The 20,249-nt window shown below is 35.8% G+C and overlaps 1 protein-coding gene across 3 annotated transcripts; it reads right to left on the reverse strand.

Moving 5' to 3' along the window:
- Positions 1–251: 251 nt before the first annotated feature.
- Positions 252–16,413, reverse strand: LOC105034017 (uncharacterized). 3 transcript variants are annotated; one of them, XR_012141580.1, is made up of 8 exons: positions 16,177–16,413; positions 15,893–15,963; positions 13,149–13,257; positions 7,029–7,111; positions 4,736–4,894; positions 964–1,065; positions 784–887; positions 359–578 (listed from the first exon to the last, which is right to left on the reverse strand). XR_012141580.1 is itself a non-coding variant. In XM_010909046.3 (7 exons), exons 1-7 carry the CDS (start codon positions 16,244–16,246, stop codon positions 426–428), a joined length of 747 nt encoding a protein of 248 aa, XP_010907348.1. In that variant the 5' UTR covers positions 16,247–16,412; the 3' UTR covers positions 252–425. The 3 variants fall into 3 exon arrangements, 1 of the variants encoding a protein (XP_010907348.1); XR_002164226.2 differs by having other exon boundaries at positions 752–887; XM_010909046.3 differs by lacking the exon at positions 784–887 and having other exon boundaries at positions 252–578; positions 16,177–16,412.
- Positions 16,414–20,249: the final 3,836 nt, after the last annotated feature.

The raw sequence follows: 20,249 nt of genomic DNA on the forward strand, positions 1-20,249 counted from the left end.
ATTTTATTTTTTCCTTTCTAACCCAACAAAATCACTCTTTGGCCTTGGGAAGCACGGTTGATAGATGGGCACTTATCAACAAAATCTGACCGCGCACCTAACTTGCCCACTGAAACTGAGGGAAAATGATGTTCACAGACAATAGCATCGAACATTTGGGAATGTTAAGGGCCAAAAAGATGATTGCATAAATATATGTGCACAATCCATGAGATGTAAGTTGGAAGCTATCATCGCAGTGCAATATTCCATTAACATGAATGTGGATTATTTTACTAAGTTGCAGCTACTTAAATCTAGCATTGTATCTGAAGTAGAATGTCTGACTGCTGAGCCAACAGCTTTCTGTGATAAATAATTTACATTTGCAATTGATTGCATTTATAATCAATTAATATACAGAGGTTTTCTTCCCCTAGGGCACACTATAAAAGCCCATCCTTGGCCATTTTAAGAAATTGGACAAGTGTCATATTTGGGGGTATCTCTTGAGAACCCAATTTCTTCCTAATCTTGGTCATCTTCCATTGCTTCGCACCCGTCGCAGTTGTAACAGTTACAGAGATCAAGTTGTAGAACTGTATATAAAGAAAAGAAAAGGCTCAGATTTAAACAATGAAGCCCAAGAGTATTATGAGATCAAAAGGACAATTATCTACCAGAAATCTATGCCTTTCGAAGCAACTTCTGCACATGGATCATAACATAGAAACCTAAATTAACAAATTTGCTTCGGTTCTCTCTACAATACCTTTATTTCTAAAAATTAGTAAAGGCATGGACCTTAGGTAAATGCTAGCTTTACGGTCCATGTTAATTTGTTTGCAAGCAGAAAGAGTGGCATCGTATAGTGCCAGCATTATCTACTTCCACTAGTGAAGGCCAAACTGCCAAAGAGTTAACAGTTCAGATATAAGTTTCAACATGATCATGGCTCCGCAAACACAACAAAAGAAAAATTACCTCACATACACCATGCAGCAACAGTCTGTGAAATGGATCTTGAACATGTAGCACAAGCACATCTCCATCCCCACCATCCCTGATGAATGCTCGCATGCGTTCCTTCAGAGTTGATAAAATTTAATGCAGATATAAGCAAAGCAAGCATTCAAACATGTGAATGTCCTCTAAATATGGAGAAAAACAGAGAGTAAAACAAAATGCTTGGTTCAGTGTTTCTAGCTTTTTGAACTCTGATGTTATAATCGCTACAAGACTTGAGCATTATTATGTGGTCCTCGAATTGAAATCGACCCTAACATCCTAACCCTTTGTACTGGCAAATAAGATAATAATTTTAATATTGATGATGAATAACTAAGTATTTGTTTGGCATTTGTGGCCGGCCACAACCGGTAATAAGACATCCCAAGCTTTTAAATATAGGCACTTGTTATAGTTAACTTGGTTGCTGATACATATGATATCCAATGCCATGGTATAAGTTACATGTAGAGCACTGTCAGAGGCATGAAGGAACATTTTGAAAGTTATAAAGTGGCTCCTTTTTTTTTTTTTTTTTTGGTTGAGAAAAAAAGAGCTACCTTTAAAAGAGCAGTTCCCATTAGCCTTCACACTAGGCAACAGGCCTCATGGGACCATAGCAGAAGTTTTTCACTCTCTAGCTGAAGGAAATATCACAGAAGCAGTAACACCCATAAGGGGAAAGGAAAAGGTCAGAAAACTCAACGAGCTGCTCAAGGATAAAACACTCACAAATGGAGAAGACAAAATCAAGTGGAAATGGAACAGGCCTCAAAAAATTCACAGTAAAAGGTAGCTATAAATTCTTCAGCCATGGGAGGGTTGGATCGCAAACTAGAAAATCCTTCTGGAAACTATCAGTGCCAGAGAAAGCCAAATTGCTCAGCTGGTTAGCAATTAATAAGAAACTGCTCACACAGGATAATCTCCAGAAATGAAAATGGGAAGTCCCAAAGAAATGCACCCTCCGTGGAGGAAACCTCAGACCATATCTTCATTTCACGTTCCTTTTCACAGCAAATTTGGAGCCTCATTGCAGCAAAAACGGGAAACCTTTTAATCCTAACTTCCCTGGATAAATTACGGACAATAAAGAGGAGAATAGACAAAAGGAGGAAAGCCTAAGATCAGCACGTGATTCTTTAGTCGCAACAGTCATCTGGAGCAAATTGGAGGGGAGAAAAAAAAGTGTCTTGCACTTCCAAATGAACACCCCCTTACTGATGCTTAAAGAGGTACTGTTTTTATTCTAAAGCTGGACTTCAATAACCTCAGAGACAAACAAGCCACAGTTCTCCATGGTACCAAAAGAACTACAGAGCATTGTAGGCAAAAAACCAGGAGCTCTGAGTGCAAACTGAAGGGAGAAAAAAATGTTCTCACAACCACAGAAAAGAAAGAGTCAAACCTAAGCTGACATCTGTAACCTAAGCTAGCACTCTCTTCACGATGTTGTATTAGCAACATAAACCCCTCACTGCATGTAAATCATAAGCTGACATCTGTACATAGTTGGGACCACATCCCCAAGTGGCCCAAAAAACAATCACTGCAAACCCACTCTCTTTTCTGCAATAACTTCCCAGATAGCCGATGCCTCCCATTATCATCACAAAAAAAAAAAGGTTACATGTACATTATGTAATAACAACTGACAAGAGAACAATAAATTTAATGTAAATAAAGCTTAGGAAACTAAAAATATAATAGAACCTTAAATAATAGTGATGGCTTATCTAGTTTTATGCACGAGCAATTTACATGTTCTCATGGAAAACTATTCTGTACTCTATATGAATTGTAAGACCATAAAGAATTTGTATCATACAGCAGGTGGATATCACACCAATAGCACAAGCTATCCGTGTTCAGTCCACTGTGCAATATCACAAAATACCATCATGATGTAATCGTGAAGCATTACCAGCTGACATGTAGCAATCTGGTGCAAGTAAATTTAAAGATTCCAAGACCATATCACTTCATCATGTGATTGTGAAGCATTACAGCTGATATGTAGCAATCTGATGCAACTAAATTCAAAAATTTTAAGACCATAACACTTCATGATGTGATTGTGAAGCATCACCAGCTGATATGTAGCAATCTGGTGCAACTAAGTTCCAAAATTCCAAGACCATATCACTCATCCACGTAGATAATGTCTCAGTACCTTATAGTCATCATATGGTCCCTTAATTTGTCAGAGTTCTGCACCATATAGCTTGGGTTAGATGATTCTTTCAATGAGCAGTACAGCTGAGAAAGGTCCAGCTTATCAGAAATCCGCAATGGTACACATCTTCAGTATGGCATCTGATGTTTGATTAATTTATACAGTTTAAATATCAAGCTTGAGCCTTATATTAAAAAAAAAAAAAAAATCAAATTTGAGCATTCAAAAATTTAATACAGGCCTGAGCTCAAACTGGAAGCAAGAGAAGTGGCTGGCTATAGTGTTTTGGAGGGCCAAACATGTCTGCCATCCATGGGAGAAGGGCTGAAGGTACAAGGGCTATAATAATGTCTGCAGAATGGAAGAGAGTTCAGAAAGTTGAAGAATTAGGAAGAGAAAGAGGTTTAAACTCACCCCAAAAGGGGGCTTGGACCATATGCACACCTCACATGTTGAAAGAACACAAGGAAAACCAAACTTTATGTATCCCATCAAAGCTGCAAAATAACTGGAAGAAGAGTGCAAGCACTTCAAAAGTTCAAATATAAGAGCAATTGGCCATTTTGCTGAACACCCCTCATGTCTAGAAAAACAAACAATTTTAGTTGCTGAATTTGCATAAATCAAATCCATTAAAGATAAAGGGTTTCAAACACAAAGATTAAAAACTAAAACAATGTGAATGAATGCAAATGAAGAATGATTCGGAGAACATGGGAATTTATTAGTCCCAAAGCAAGCACAATTCACAGCTTTAGGGGAAAATACAATGAAAGGATGCACTCAAAAATCTAGGAACACAAGTACCGTAAGATTAAGGATTCCCATGAGTTAGATAAACAGATGTAAAGTGGTGGTGCGTTGATCAGGATCATATACAATGACTGAAGAGAAGCTGGTGGCAAAGGTACTCATAGTTGAATCAAATAATAGAGAAAATGATATCATTGAAAGATTTGAAAGTCAACAAAAAAAAAAAACAAGTTTAAAGAAGTTAAGGGAAGAAAGGACCAAAAAGAAATGCATTGATTTAAACTTCAAAATATAGTCCTCAAACAAGAAGACGCAAGAAAGGATCCACAAATTTAACCAAAATAGATTAGAAAGCTATTTTTCATTATATTTCAAAATTTGTGCACCCATCCCTGCACAAGGACCATGAGCTTCTCTAAAGTTTTACAAGTTTATCGGATGTCTCTGAAGGTACAAAATGTAGAATGGGTTAAGGAGCGAAAAAGATGTTGAGCCTTCCTTAAGCTCTGGCATCAAAATATTACATATGAACAGGAAAAGAAAACATCTCAACATATACACACTCACAAACCCCTAGACCATCAATTTACTCATGCTAACTCATCCAACTCTCTACTTCCTAACTATCGGGAAACAAAGTATAATCAGAATCAAAATAGTTGGAAGTACATAGTGAAAAACAAAATTAGATAATGCATAGCACAAATTCACTGCTGCCAAGGAATATCAACATCAAATTGGAAAAACATGTCAAGAAGTATACAAATGTAGCTGGGGCTCCAAAGATTTATCAAATATATAATTTATTAAGCAACTTACTTCATAACTCTCAACCAGATCGGATTGGAAATTACGCCGCAGTGCTTCTCTTGTTCGGCAATCTACCCGATGCCATGCATTCAATGCAATCATCTTATCATTATCAACATGGCCTTTTCTTTTTGTAGAAGATTTTTCCAGGGCTTGTATCATGTTTGCCTAACACATTAATCAGAATTGTAATTAGTGGCATGCTAAACTGCCGGACCAAAATGTGATTTATATATATCTTACTACCAATACATTACATTAAATAATTACATATGAAGTGACATTATCAATAATCATTCCAAACTCCAGCTAAGTCACATCTTGATGATAGACTACAAAAAAAGATCATGGCTTACCCTCAAGCAAAAAAGATTAAAGAGTGATCCAGATCGGTGATGGCTAACTACTTAATAATAGGTTACAAGGCACTCATCAAAGAATACATGGAAGGGTTAAACGATGGACTGAATATCTATAAAACAACTCAAGAAACTAGCCTTAAGTAATAGGCCAGAAGATTAGAGAGCAAACTGCAATTCAACTCCACTTGGCTGCTTTGCCTAGAATTTTCTTTCTTCTTTTTCTTTGGATTCAAAAATTACACTGTTTAAACAGAAAGAAAGCATTTCTCATAATTATAGGGATGTAAAACAATGGCCTGAAGACCAGATGTGGTAATGACCTGAAAAATAACCTGTCATTTGCTAATTTTGGATCTAAAAATGGTTTAGTGAAGGAAGGTTTTCTGGATTTTTTTTTTTTTTTTTGATCCTAATATATCCAAAACACTTACAACAAAAGAAGTATAGGCTAGTATGATGCAAATACAAGTCTAGAGTCTATGGAAGCTGCCAAGCTGGAGCAAAGTCCAATGGTGCTGGCAAACTTGGGGTATCGCCAACAGGTGCCTGATGAAATAACATGATGAGACATAGAGGCAAGTGGGTGAAAGTGCATTGATTAAGATGACACCTGAACATATCCAACAAAGATGATAAGCCCATGCAAAATGTGTCTCTAAGGCTTAAAAGCTTTTTTGCAGTTCCAGCAATAAAGATCCAGGATTATTACCATCAAAGTTAAGGAAAAAGTGTTAAAGCAAATTCAAGTTCTTATTAGGCATAAAGCTACTCATATACAGGTACAACACATGCCATTTGAGTGCACATTAACCCTATGTATGGTTGGACTTATGAGAAGAATGATGGATGGGGTTGGAAGGACGGATGACCCTCATCTACTATTTGGTTCAAAAAATCTTAGGATATCCATCCACCCTAGCCCACCAATGTACATTCTCCCAAATTGGCAGGATACAACGATGGATGGAGCATGCAAGCAGTCAATTTCTATATTGACAAATTATCCCTCATTAATTTTTTGATAAAACTCTAACACTTCTTCACTTTTACATTCATTTTATTTATATATATTTTTATTTTACCTATACTATTAACCCTATATTATTAAATTTTATTACTAATTATTTTATTTTTAGTACATAATTTTTATAATTTTAAGTAAATAATTAGAATTATTTTCTATTTTTTAGTTATAGTCACTATTCAATTAAGTATTTAAATTAAATTATAAAGTAAATAGTTATTTATATAATTAATAATTATAAATAAATTAAATTCATATATAATTAATTTGTATAATTATTTATTAAATTAAAATTAAATATTTATATAATTTTTATATAAATTATAAAGATTATAAGTTTATATATTGCCAGACTTATTTAGTATAATATAAGTGTTATAAATTGATAATAATAATAATTTTTTATAAAAAGATAGTTTAATAAAAATATCATATAAATATCATCCATTCTTCCTTTCATTCCTCCTATACCAAACGGAAAAAAGAATCATTTCCATCCATCCTTCCATATTTCAGCAAACACATGAGAGGATGGATGGAAGACCCATCTATCCTCTCCCTTATCCACCTTTCTCTTCTATCCATCCTTTCTTTAATCTATCCTTCGTACCAAACTGAATCTATCCTTCGTACCAAACTGAGGATAAGGGATGCATATTGAATATGCATATAATCAATAGATATCATGCATGCATGAGAAAATATGATTTATTTTCTCTTGGATGAACATTTTTATCAAATCAATGACTCTAGAAAGTTGAGGTTAGTGATATAGCAAGTCCATAAAGTTTGTAGTCTACAATTCAATTCCCAGCAATCTCTGCATTCTAAAATTTTGATGAGTTACTTTCATATCCGTGGAAACAGGTAATGAACATATACACTTGACAAAAGAAACAGTAAAGAAGTAACAAACCTCCACATCCATATCAACATTCCTAAATGCATCCCATTCTCCAACATTTGTCATGCTAAATGCTGATAATGGTATGCTGTCACCTGTAAAAAACAAGTTGATGAGACCAACATATCACATTATATAAAAGGACTCTAAACCTGATGAACAATGATTGTAATGATGAATAATCAATTATAGGTAAAGCAGGTAGAGCTTGTCACTCCAAAAAATTTTCACCAAGATGACGAATAAGTGGCATTTATGTTTCCAGGGTCACCATATAGGAGTAAAACAACAGCAGGTTGGTGGAATACGTCCCTAAATCTATCAAGAATCAACATCTTAGGTCCACAATGACCAGTAAAGGGAATTTGGTTGAAGAACCAATGAAAGTCATATGAGGTGAGGACTCAAACAACAAGTTAGAAAAAAGGTTGGAGAAGATAAACATATTAAAGGTGGAAAGGGGGGCAAAAGGGTAGAGCAACGAGCATATTAAGGTGGTTAAGTGACATGACTTTATAAAGACTTAAAATGCATAACACATAAAGCAGATACCCCTTGTACACACAAAACTCCATATAGGCAACACAAACATGAGAAGATAAAGCTATTAAAGGAGGAAAGAGGGGCAAAAGGGTAGAGCAACCAGCATATTAAGGTGGTTAAGTGACATGACTTTATAAAGACTTAAAATGCATAACACATAAAGCAGATACCCCTTATACACACAAAACTCCATATAGACAACACAAACATGAGAAGATAAAGCTATTAAAGGAGGAAAGAGGATGCAAAAAGGGAGAGCAACAAGCACATTAAGGTGATTAGGTGATATGACTTTGTAAAGACCTTAAATGCATAACACATAAAGCAGATACCCCTGACCCAGCGGTGAGCGAAGCTCCTATAGCGGTTGGCAAAAGAAAGTAGGTACAAGCAAAGATCAGAAAATATTGGCAGCTAGTGTGACTCACTAAAAAGAATGAGATGCACACGGTAACATTGGAAAATATAATGGATGAGATGCATGACAATTATGACTACATTTCCCAAAAATGAAGTAGGGAGTAGGGCAAAAAAGAGAATTGAAGAAGTTTTGTCGAGGATGTTATATTGTTTGTAGTCAATAATAACATTATATTAATGGGCATCTTGACAGAAGGTTCCATAGGAGCATAGAATAGGTAGTAACCCCGAAATTCTAAAATAGAAAATTTTATCACTTAGGAGAACATGGTAGGACCTTTGCTAGCTAAATTTTTGTGACAGACTCGAGACATAAGATGCTATAGATATAATGAAATACGATTATAGACTCCGACAAACGAAATATAATGTTACTTACAATCTTGTGAGGGGGACATATCGGTCAGTATGTATCAAATTAAGTGGTACAGTAATCAAAAGAAAGGATGATCTATTGACAAATATATGAACTGCAGATGATGTCATAAGTGCCCTAAGTTATGGAACAAAGAGCTTCACTATAAACTTCATGTCTATTCTAGGTTAGACAGTTAACGCAGCCTATCGTACCAAGGAACAAATAAGAGAACAGAGGAGACACATAGGTTTTAGCAGCGCAGGAAACAAATGCGATCAGTCCATGAAGCATGACTTAACAACTAACAGAATTTCTAACTGACAACACAACATGTAACATAAGGAACTAAACAAAGACCAATACTACTGACATGAAGTACAATGACATGTTCATAAGTACTGTCTAAATCAAAAATTGATAGATGAGAAACATGATCAATAATAGTTTGTAAGGAAGGATGGCCATAGACAAGTCATTACCGCTGCACCAGAAGTAATATTCCAAGATGAATCTAGGATCCAACTACGCAAGTTGCTCCCATAAGCCAAACATAGCTAAGGGAAGTTAGGAAATAGCCTAAAGAAGCATCTCCATCTGGCCTAGACAATCAAGAATATGTCATGACACAGTGGCTTCATGCAGTGAAGTCTCATAACATCAGCAAACCCAGAATATCTGCAATGGTAGATGGCCCTTCAATGAAGCTTCTTCTTCACAAGCTAGGTGCACATTTCAGTAGAAGGGACAGTTTTTTCGCTTTACTGCTTAAAAGAGCTCACTACAAATTGTGCTAGCAGAATCAAATAAGTGCTACGTGGCAGGCAAGACAATAATCTCTGCATTCTAAAGGCTGTCTGCCAAGATGCCTAAAGTAGATCTTACTCGAAAATATGCAAAATTAAGCCCTAAAAGTAGCAGAGACCAAAAAGTAAAAGATGGCTACACCAAAGCTTAAACTTCAGCATTTCACCCAAAGGTGCATGAGAAACTGAAAAAAAGCAGCAAACGAAGAAAATGATGATAAACATGCACAAGGTGGAATTGACAGTCACCATGGCAAAAAATGGCACCCTACACATCCGAATCTCTCTGGAGTAAAAGAATAACTTGTGGATAAGTTAGTGATCCAATGCATGATGGGACTACAAATCACAACTGCCTAACTAATATCACATTGCCACGGAATGTGAGAGCTAATGGAATTGACACCTCATGTACAAAGTACAAGCATCAAATTATATTATAAAACAATAATCAATATGTGTCACTTATAAATGATAGATAATAACATTCAGCCTGAGAAGTGGGATCCCAGGCCATTAAAACAAAATATTAGTATCTGCTCAGGATTAATTTTCAAGTAGAATTATACTTTTTTGACACTTGGCACCATAGAGCATCAAAGCTATTGCATAAAGGACCTCAAGTGTCAAATTACACATAACAAATATTGGCAAATAAGTTATTGAGGTGTGTCAAGGATCTTCTGAAGGAGAGACATAGCACAATAATAAGAGATACAACCTCCAAAAATTCTATGAAGAAAGAAAGAAAGAGGCCTCCATCGCAGTCAAATGATCTCCAAAAATTGATACAAGAGAAGGCAATTGTTTAGTACCAGTGAACAACAAGCATCTTTTACTAACATTCTGCACTTGATGCTCAAAATTAGGATGAAGGATATGTGTTGAACTTTAAAAAAGACCGAAAGAGAAATCGGGCCATTTTGTATTAAACTTGCAAAGAAAACAGGGCAGTTAATACCCAATCATCAACTACTATCATTTCACAAAATTAATGCCTCTAAATGGATGGAAACAAATCAAAGGTTCCATTATAAATTTTTCGGCAATAGGATAATAATTGTGAACATGTGCTAGCAAATGTACACATTCTAAAAAGCAGATGAAGCTATCAAGTAAAACATGAGATCAACAGAAAGAAAACTCACTGCTTTCAAGTATCCAATCAATTAGAGAAATGACAATTGAAAACAAGTGCAATGGGCCAAAAGAAAATGGTTGGAGTATAAGATTAAATGGTCATTTTCTAAGACTGCAGTGAGGTAAAACAACTTGCTATTCTGATCATTGTGTTAGTAAAATCAAAATAATGTAGAAGGGGATTTTCCACCACTTTTGGGAAGTCCAGCACCACTACAAGACTAACCTATGGACGATAAATGGAAGACTAAAATCAAACCAAACAGCCAACATTGCAACTGCTGATTTATGATGCTGCCTAGACTAACTCCATCTTGTGAAGGTACAAGAACAAAAAGAATGGCATAGCAAGCAAATTCAATAATGGATTCAAGAAGCAAATGGTTCGATCCTCAGAAGTTGAACAATGAAGCTTTCATAGAAGATTTGGATAACTCCAATTACATGCATTTAAAGATTGAAGTTTGAACCAAGGCTTTAAATCTCGTGGGACAGAGTTGTCCCATTTTTCCCATAGAACAAGACATGCCACCATCCCACCTCGTCCTGGCACTTAGGATAGAGGATATCTCAAGACGTGCTGATTAGAATGCTAAACTGATGGTGGGACCGTCCTGTCTGAACACATGGAATAGTATCCCATCCCAATGTCCCGCAGGACATCCCGCCATGACTTGAATCCTTGGTTAGAACCATTTGTCTTCTTAAAGCTCTTTTGGGGAACAATGTAATAATGAGAGCGGCGGAACAATATGTGCACATAACATGAAGGTGATGCAATCAACATGATGGCAAGTATACCACAGGAAAAGATTGATATATGCAATACTTATAATCCATATCCAACATAATAATATATGCACCATAACAGTCATAATAGCAATCTGTCATATAAATTTGGTTGCATTTGTTAGACAAACTAGGTGTTACAATATCCACTCAGAAAAGTTTGACTTCTAAGAAGGGTTGTCTCAAGTTCACCAAGCATTTCATGGTCCATGATGGGCATAAGGATTTTTCACCTATTTCTCTTCATGCGGCAATGTTGACACACCACCCTTGGGGCCTTTGTGCCTTTAACCAAAAGTAATGAGTGTAGAGATTCTCTACACTTGTTAGGTTAGGTGGAGGTGGATATCGAGTCACCAGAAGGGCTCATTCAACTCTCTCACAGTCCTAGGGGAAGATCCATGTGATGAGCCAACAGCCACCCATACCGAATGATGGTATGCCTTTGCAGTTGTGGTTAGGTAGAGGTTACCCTATCAACCCCTATCTCTGAGGCGATATCCTCTTCTTTATTAGGGAGTACTTAAAGCCTAAAGAGCTTAGACGAAAAGAGTTTGAGCTCAGCCAAAGACTCTCGAAACTTCTGTTGGAAGTTTTGGCTTACCATTTCAAACTCTGGCCCCTTCTTACTAGCAATTAGTAAGTCATGTGCATATTTTACATACCAAACTTCCTTCTTTTGACTAAAAATATGAAAAAAGATATGTTTACGTAAAAAGATATTCATAAGAACCGGAGACAAGGGGCTTTACTATTGTATTCCTTTTTCAATATGCATAACTTTTTCTGCTCTTATCTTTTGATATAAGTAGCAAAATTATAGAAGACATCATATATGCGCTCTTAATGTGAAAATATGAATATGAAAATATACATATATATTCGTAAAACAACTGTCTAATTCACCATCTCAGGATTGAGTTCTGACCATAAAATGCAACTATTATGCTTTGATGGAAGAAGCATTCAATACTATCGAGGTTGGACGGAGGCACCTCTTATTGATCAGGAGTGAGTTGTGAATTTTGGTGTTGAGGCTTGTGATCTTCAATCTAAGATATTTGGAATAATGATTAAGATAGAACTGTTGGCTTTCTCAATGGCTTTCTCGGCCAGAAGAGCAGCTCTTAATTCCCCTCTCGGTAGCTTCATCTTCTTCAGGAGTTGATAATGCTTCTGCTGCCGAACCAGGAGGGAGAAAGAGGCTGACATGCCTTATTTAAAAAAATGGAAAACTTGTCTTTCTGGTGGGGGTATTTAATCCTTAACTTCCTTATATTGCACAGGATACCATCTTTTGATCTTTCTTCTCTTTCCCTTAGACTTTTTTTCATTCTATTTGGAACTGGAAATCCTTTTTCTCATTTCCTTCTTTTGTGAGAGTCAAGAAATGCAGTCTTAAGTTTGGGCTGTTTCTTTTATTTTCCTTCTCCATCATTTTTCCATTAGGAACTAAAAGAATTTGTATACATCACATGCAAACCTGTTGATAGTCACATACAAATACATGTATAATTCATATGTACAGTAAGAGAATTTTAAACTATTAAAATACTTTTTACACACCATTAACATAAAAGGATAACATTTCTAACAATTCTAAGTATACAATATACCATCAGCACTCAAAAAAAGAAAAAAAAAAGCATGTGGATTTCTCCATCAAATAAGAAGTTAAGATTGCCATTTGAAACAGAACACATTAATCAAGCAGTTCAAAAGCTCATAAAATATGCAAGCAAATATACATAACACAGAATCTGAGACAGCACTTTCCATTGTAATCAAATATATGATATTAACCACCATAACCAAACGGTGTTCTACAAGATTGATGTGATGGATACATCTTCTCTCTTAAAAAATAAAATTTAAAAAAAAAAGCAGCCATCAGTTGTGCCTTTTTTCTAGGCAAAAAAGCCAATGCACAAAATCAATACTTATTGAACCAGCAACACATGAATTCCCATGTGCAAATACAGATCTAATCCAACAGCTAAAAGACTTCAAACTCATGTATCAACAAATGCATAAAAAACAGTGGTGCATAAGAACCAAATTTCTAAGGAAAATATTTACCCCATGGAGGTGGAGCAAAGAGGCCTCTTATTTCTTCAACATTCAAACGGGGAACGAGTTCAATAAGTAAACGATCATTCAACCATCTGCGTGACCGTCGATTACTAACCTGTGATATTTTAAAAGGTCAACATTAAAAACCAATCAAATATAGTCAGTACAATTAACTCAAAGAGCTAATATAAAGATGTTGACATGAACAGCTGAGAGTCAGAAATTTTCCTGCAATCACATATGAACAATAATTCAAGCTCACATCCGGATGTATTAAATTCAGGATTAGGGAAAGCACAAAGCATTTAGTTCGTTGACTAAAATAACACACATAATGTTAATAATTTTGGGAAAGAATCAGCTTTGCATGAGGATGATTGATGCATCCGTTTTTACAATGATCTAACAAGGTAATTTTTATAGCTGATAATGATGCAGGTAGGAGTTCCCAGAAAGAGAAAGAAACTGATGCAGCTCAGGTCAAGTTTCAGATAAAAAGACCCAATTTAGCAGATCCATCAGTTCAACTAGAAATAAGTGTAACTGATAGTTTAGTTACACTTTTGGGGAAAAGAAAATTGATTGACACTTCATTCTGGTGCTATTGTAGACTTAAAGGATTTAAGAACCAGTTCACACTACATTGTACCTTATGAAGCTCACCAAACTAGTAGGTTATGAGCGTAACAAAGGAATGCATACCAGTTTACTATTTATGTCAACCCAACTCATTGTGCATCAACCTTTATAATTTACTACTCATGCTGACGAAATTCATTGTCTGTCCATCTTTATCAAAGTGGTACAGGCCTATAGTTAAGTCCATCTTTCAAACCTATGCCCAAGCATCCTGGACAGCCTTCTTTTCATTAGCAAACTTTGAAATCATCATATAACTAGTCCTTTTCTTTTAGACTTTCAAGGCCTCATCTCGAAATGGGAAGATATGATGATGTAACGTTGTTTCAACAATAGATGAATGAGTAGGGAGGAACTTCCAATGATTTAGATGGAGATGAAATTCATAGATGATAACAAGAGATAAGTCGAGGGAGTTCTACATCTCTGTGGTCACGTCAGCATGATTTTCACTGATGGACATCTCACCGTGCAGATGGTTTTTCACCATATGCATCTATGTGTCAGATTCAGCATCTGACGTATATGCAAATCTCTCATAAGTAAATAATTTCAAACATTTATGCCAGAAAATGTCCAACATGTATAGACCTACTCATATTTTATTAGGCCATGTTCCTTCATACAAGCCTTATGTGGTAAACATTCAAGTATTTGCACTAATTTTGGTGGTCTGTGTCCAGTTCATTAAAAATACATGGACTACATGTCTGAGCACCAAAAGCAGCAATACTAACACACACACACACATGCGTAGAGTACCTTTGACATTTTGTTAATATCTAGCACAGTCATGTCTCCCCCAACACCACTGTGGCTAGTCCCAAGCCAATGAAGGATTGACATCAGGTTATATTCAGTCATGAAAATATGTCAATAACTATGAAATGGACCCGGTCATGTGTCCAATAAGTTTGCCTATACTTTTGGGCTTATCTGTTTGTTCCTTGTAGAGTTCCATGATATTAAATTTGCATGATATATTACTGAAGGCAATCCAACAATCTTAATACATAGCAACAAGCACATGTATATAGGATGACCTAGAATGCTAAACTTTGATAGATTAGTGAAAACTTATGATAATTTGTTTTTAAAATGTCCATTATCAGTATATAGCAGTTAAAAATAGTGTTCCAAAATGCTGCATAAATGGATTCATATGTGTATTCAGTCCTCCAAACACAGAAAATTCCTATATGCAATTGCTGTTTGTGCTTAGACCATGTATGGACTGAAAAGATAGTTTACTTACCATTGTGTGGCTGAGTATGTGGTCCATTTGGATTGTGTGGCTACATATGCAGCTCATTCTTATGTTACTCAACCAAAGACGTTCATCGCATGACAACATAAATAGATAGATCACAACAAATAATATGTGGTCCATCTGGATGATTTAAACTGACGGTTATGTAGGATCTGGGTTTTGAATGGACCAGATATGGATACAATTAATAATAATATTACTTATGTTATGATTGTTGCTTTGAGGTATTACATACTAAGCGCTAAGCATTGCTTTTTACTTGTCATTAATATTGCCATTATTTATCCAAAACAATATCAATATCATTGTTATTGTTTGTATTGCACCAGATATAATTTATTTATAGTTTTAAAAATACTAACCATATATGTGCTTGCATATGCAGCCAATATACTACCTGCTCTCTATGTCGTCTCCTAAGCACCCACATATTGCAGCCATCTTTTAAAATATTGGTTGAAAACTTTATACTTACACAAATTTGGTGGGATATGAATTACTTCTTATTCTCTCGCATTTCACTTCTGTCATTTGACAAAGGACATCCTTGCTTATGATGTTTATTTGCCTCCATCCCAATCTTGGCCCATCTTTTTTGACGTACATCATATAAAACTATGTACAATGACATCAACCAAATTTGGGTGCACATAAGTTAAAATTTTTTCATTTCCAGAAATATTTTTAAAGCAACTTAATATGATCTCATAAAGAATGCACTTTTAATACAGAGAATAAGATCCTATCTACATCATTGCTGCAGAACTAAACAAGTTCTCAAAGATTTCTCTTTGTTATCAGAAATCAGATTTAAAGAAGAAGACACAAATCAAACCCTTGCCTTGCCCGCCAAGCTTTCAATAACATCAATCTTTCTTTCAATCAACTGCCCGCGCGATTTCACTGCCTCACCTTAATTTCCAAAAAATCAATCAAATCAAACAAAGACGCGCATCGCACAACAACATAAATAGATAGCAAAATAGTAAATTTTTAAGCATGGATCTAAAAATCCACGGCAGCTACTAATCTAACTCATATTAATCGAACACAAACAAAGAAACTTAATAGCTATCATCCGACAACACTGGATAAATCTCACCAAAAGAAGAGGGAAAAATATACCTTTTTGAGAATCAAAGATGGAGAAAGGGAAGAATTCCTCCTCCCGCTTCAAGAACTCCGGCTTCGCCATTGGACTCGAAGGTGAAAAAAAGCCCCAACTTTATCAATTTCGAAGCTCTGCCTTCAGCGCTCCCTCTCTCTATCTCGCTCTCGGATATTGGAAAAAGGTAAGGAGATCAATATGATCGGCGGTGAGGAGATGACACCAAGGATACGGCATCATTTATTCCTTCGGGTGAGGGAATATACTGCCTTTTCGTCAACCGGAGAATGCGTATCCATGTGCCACCTTGATTAGATCTCAGACACATCAGAGCCATCCAAATGGGCGACTCGGTCGCGTCTAAAATTTGGTCGGATCTTTTGTCTGTCCCGGCCCAATTGGCCCAAGTTGTAGTTGGGTTCAACTGGGCCAGGAAAATAGCTTGGAAGTTGAAACTTAGCCTTAGGTTCCACCCAATTACTTAGACTTCAAATCATATTTGGCTCTTCTTAATATGCAACCAAGTGTGCATTGATCCGGCCTAACCTTAGTTGTGTTCAACAAGAGGAATTTTTAGCTAAGTTTGGTCCAGATTTGCATGGTTTAGAGTTCAGACTTGAATCTGTTTGTCTAATTAGGTCATGGTTGGCCTATTAGGCGATCCGACTTGCCTGACTTACTTCTCGACTTATTAGTTGAACTTGAATATATGAGATTTACTTCAAAATCTAGAGAGCAATGTAGGGAAGAGAGTGAAAACAAAAATGGCAAGGTGTGTATTAGAGATATCAATGTTAGGACAATGATTTCCTCATTATGACCTTGGCCAAATGCAAGTTGCTTCTTTAAAAGACCTGGGTGTTCATGTTTCATCCCAAGAGTGGAATAAACTGAGAGCGTTAGTCATAATGATAGAGTAAAAACTTGATTGTTCTAGACTCAAAAATTTTAGATGAAACACTCCAACTAGATTGAATTACCATAAGAATACCATCTCTCTCCTTTATGAAATAAATGAAGCCTATGGTTCCTTGGTATCTTTTCTTAGAAGCACCTCTTCACACTGATGTAGCAGGAGGTTGGACGATTCAAGATGCTAAACAAACTCATACCTCTCCCCCCCCCCCCCCCCAAAGCAGAAAACAAAACCCTGCCCTTTGAGTAGACTTGACAACGATCTGCAAGATTAAAATCTAAATAGAAATATTGCAGATACCAATGCAGTTTTTTGGGTATTTGCATGCACATAATGCCAAATTCTTTATAGCATCAGACCAATTATTGCTGAACCACTAAAGCATCCAATCAACATCATTAAACGTCAAGGTAGTGTCAGCACCATAGTTAGTTAGTGATGGATAAGACACTGTTTAAATATAATATTAAAACAGCCAATTAATGATAAGACACCATATAGAGCGGTATTTGATGCAAATCTGCTCTTTTGGTATCCGATTGGCAAGTCACTTCACGTCAACCTATCACAGGATTCCCTCAGGTTTTCTTACATTTTGGAGTTTCATCCAGATGCAATTAAAGTGAAAAGGTATAATCGCTTGTCTCTCGTCCAAATGGCTGTTAATAGTGCTTATAGATTTAGTCCCATACGCGTTCGGCCTTCAGTTCCAGGATTGGATTTCCTTTGCAGAGCTCTATAATTGAGCACTTTTCTCTGCTTTAATTTAAAGCGGATTCCTCGACAAACAATCATTAAGTTTTGAAGATGCAATGCCTGGGAAGACTTTCATGCCTCCAACCAAAACTCATGCATGAGCAACGTGCTAAGTGACACCTCTCACATTAGCATACAAGACTTACATCATGATTTCATATTTAACACAACAAAAAAAAATTATTCAGATTCCAATAATTAATAAATCTAACTAATAAAAAATTCTATAATTTAATATTCACAAGAGCTTTACATCAACTAGTCTTCAAATACTAATTAAATATAAAACTTATAAAATATTTTCAATATTAAACTAAGAAACCGATATTAATTGTAAGCTATATTGATATGTTGGTTCTCATTCTAATCACATGCCCATAACGGTACCTTGTTAGCGACTAATTTGCTGAATCTTTAATGAGAAAAGAGCTGAATAATGAGCTCAACGGTCCATTAAATAATGAATAATTTGACTAAATAATTCATGTAACAAATTCAATAAATATTCTTACTATTAGTAAGCATATAAACAATATCATTATATCTCATAAACAAACCCAAAATATCCACTACTACCCAAGTATTCATATTCATATTCGGAAAACCAATTTGAAAATATCATGTTTGAATCAATAACCTTTGATTATGACCATACTGCCCCTGTGAGAGGATCCATGGTATCATATTTAACCTCTCTACAGAATAGGCCCACAGTAGCATACTCAGCTTCGATGGAATATATCCAAAGTACTCTATTTTATCCTTACAAAGTAGATCCTTAGTATTATATTTAATCTCTACAGAGTAAGTCCAGAGTAATCAAGTACTGGAACAATCAAAATGCGAACCTTTAACCCCTATAGGTTGGATTCATAACATAGTCAAGCTAGGTGCCCAAATCCAAATTATATCGAAGCTTTTTACATAATAAAATAAGTATTATTCAAATCAAAATATGCATATTTCATAAAAAAATTAAAATAACATAGATAATATTTCATCATAAAAATATTACTTTCGATTTACAAATCTATTTTTCATTCAAAACATAATTTCATAAAATTCAAAAATCCCATGTAAATAATTTATAAATTATTTGATGTTATACTAATTAATCAAAAAATATAGAAAAAATAAATCATTACTTACCTTATTAGCGCACAGATAAGTTCAAATAAATTCTAAACTCCCTCTCAAAACCTCAATTAAAGGACTATAGTATAATCTCCTGGATGGTCTTCATCTTGTCTGGACAATTGCACCACTACATAGAATCAAGTCCAATAATTAGAAAATATACTAGCAATTCTAGAAAGATAGAAAAAAAGTTGAAGGAAACAATACTAGTCGAGTGGTGGCATCCAATGACCAAAGTTGGTATAATCAGTTGATCCAACCAATCAAGTTATGAAATGAGGGTCAGACTAGGATAATAATAACATAATAAAGGTTGATCATCATGGAGTCTGATGAAGTTGGATGTGGGTCGAGTTGGGGGCCAACATACTATTCGACCATCAAAGTAGTTCAAGACCTCTTTATTAGAGTTGACCAATGTACGAAGGTTCACTCAACCTAACAGAGAGTGAGAGAAAAGGAGAGTAGAGAAAGAGAAAGTGAGAAGAGAAAAAGAGGAGGAAAGAGAAAACAAGAGGGGGCAACAAAATAATAGTATCACGGCCTCTCTTAGGAGAAGGAAACAGGGAGGAGGGTCAATTAATGGAAGGCTTAAGAAAATAGGAGAATGGAAAAAAAATCTAAAATAGAGCTTAGCAATGTTAAACCAATCCTTAGCTTGCTCGTCGATGGCTAGGGCTTAAATAGCAATTGCAAGCCATCAAGTAGGGATGGCTAGAGAGGAGGGGTAGACATCGGTTTCAAAAAGAAAGGGAAAACATGGGTGATTTAGCAAAGTGGAGGAGGGAATCTCTTATTCAAATTCTAGTAATTCCTCACTACAAACTAGGCCGATAGCAATGCTTCTTGATTGGAACTAGAATATGTAAGGGGGTGAGAGGGAGAGAGATAGGGTGAGAATTGAGACTCTTTTATCTTTGTCTCCAACAAGAATTGGCTATGGCCATAATAACGATGGTGGATGGTGGCAAAAATCCTAAGAAAGAAGAAGAAGAAGATGTGGTGGACATGGGAAAAGTGGGATCGAGGATTAAATAGCCCATAGGGTTCCTTCCTGCCTTGATAGAGTTTGAGGAGGAGATGAGGGCCATCTCCATCTCAAACAAAAGATCTAACCCAACTCAAATTAGGAGCAGGCCTTCAAGCCTTGCTCTAGCACTAGGCCAAGCCAAAGGTTGGGTCATGCATGGACTAGGCTAGTGGTAAATAGATCAAAGCGAGATTCACAAAAACCTTGCAAGCGACAAACATTATGTCATTCAAGAGGTAAATGCTCCAAGA

This window comes from Elaeis guineensis, chromosome 5, assembly GCF_000442705.2.
Source record: "Elaeis guineensis isolate ETL-2024a chromosome 5, EG11, whole genome shotgun sequence".
Classification (NCBI taxonomy): domain Eukaryota; kingdom Viridiplantae; phylum Streptophyta; class Magnoliopsida; order Arecales; family Arecaceae; genus Elaeis; species Elaeis guineensis.

Excerpts from the sequence above, each read along its gene's own strand:
- LOC105034017 (XM_010909046.3), bottom strand. The coding sequence starts at position 16,246 with ATGGCGAAGCCGGAGTTCTTGAAGCGGGAGGAGGAATTCTTCCCTTTC. Across the intron at positions 4,895-7,028 it reads ATGTTGATATGGATGTGGAG|GCAAACATGATACAAGCCCT; the intron begins GTTTGTTACTTC and ends TTAATGTGTTAG. Across the intron at positions 1,066-4,735 it reads ATCTGGTTGAGAGTTATGAA|GAACGCATGCGAGCATTCAT; the intron begins GTAAGTTGCTTA and ends TCAACTCTGAAG.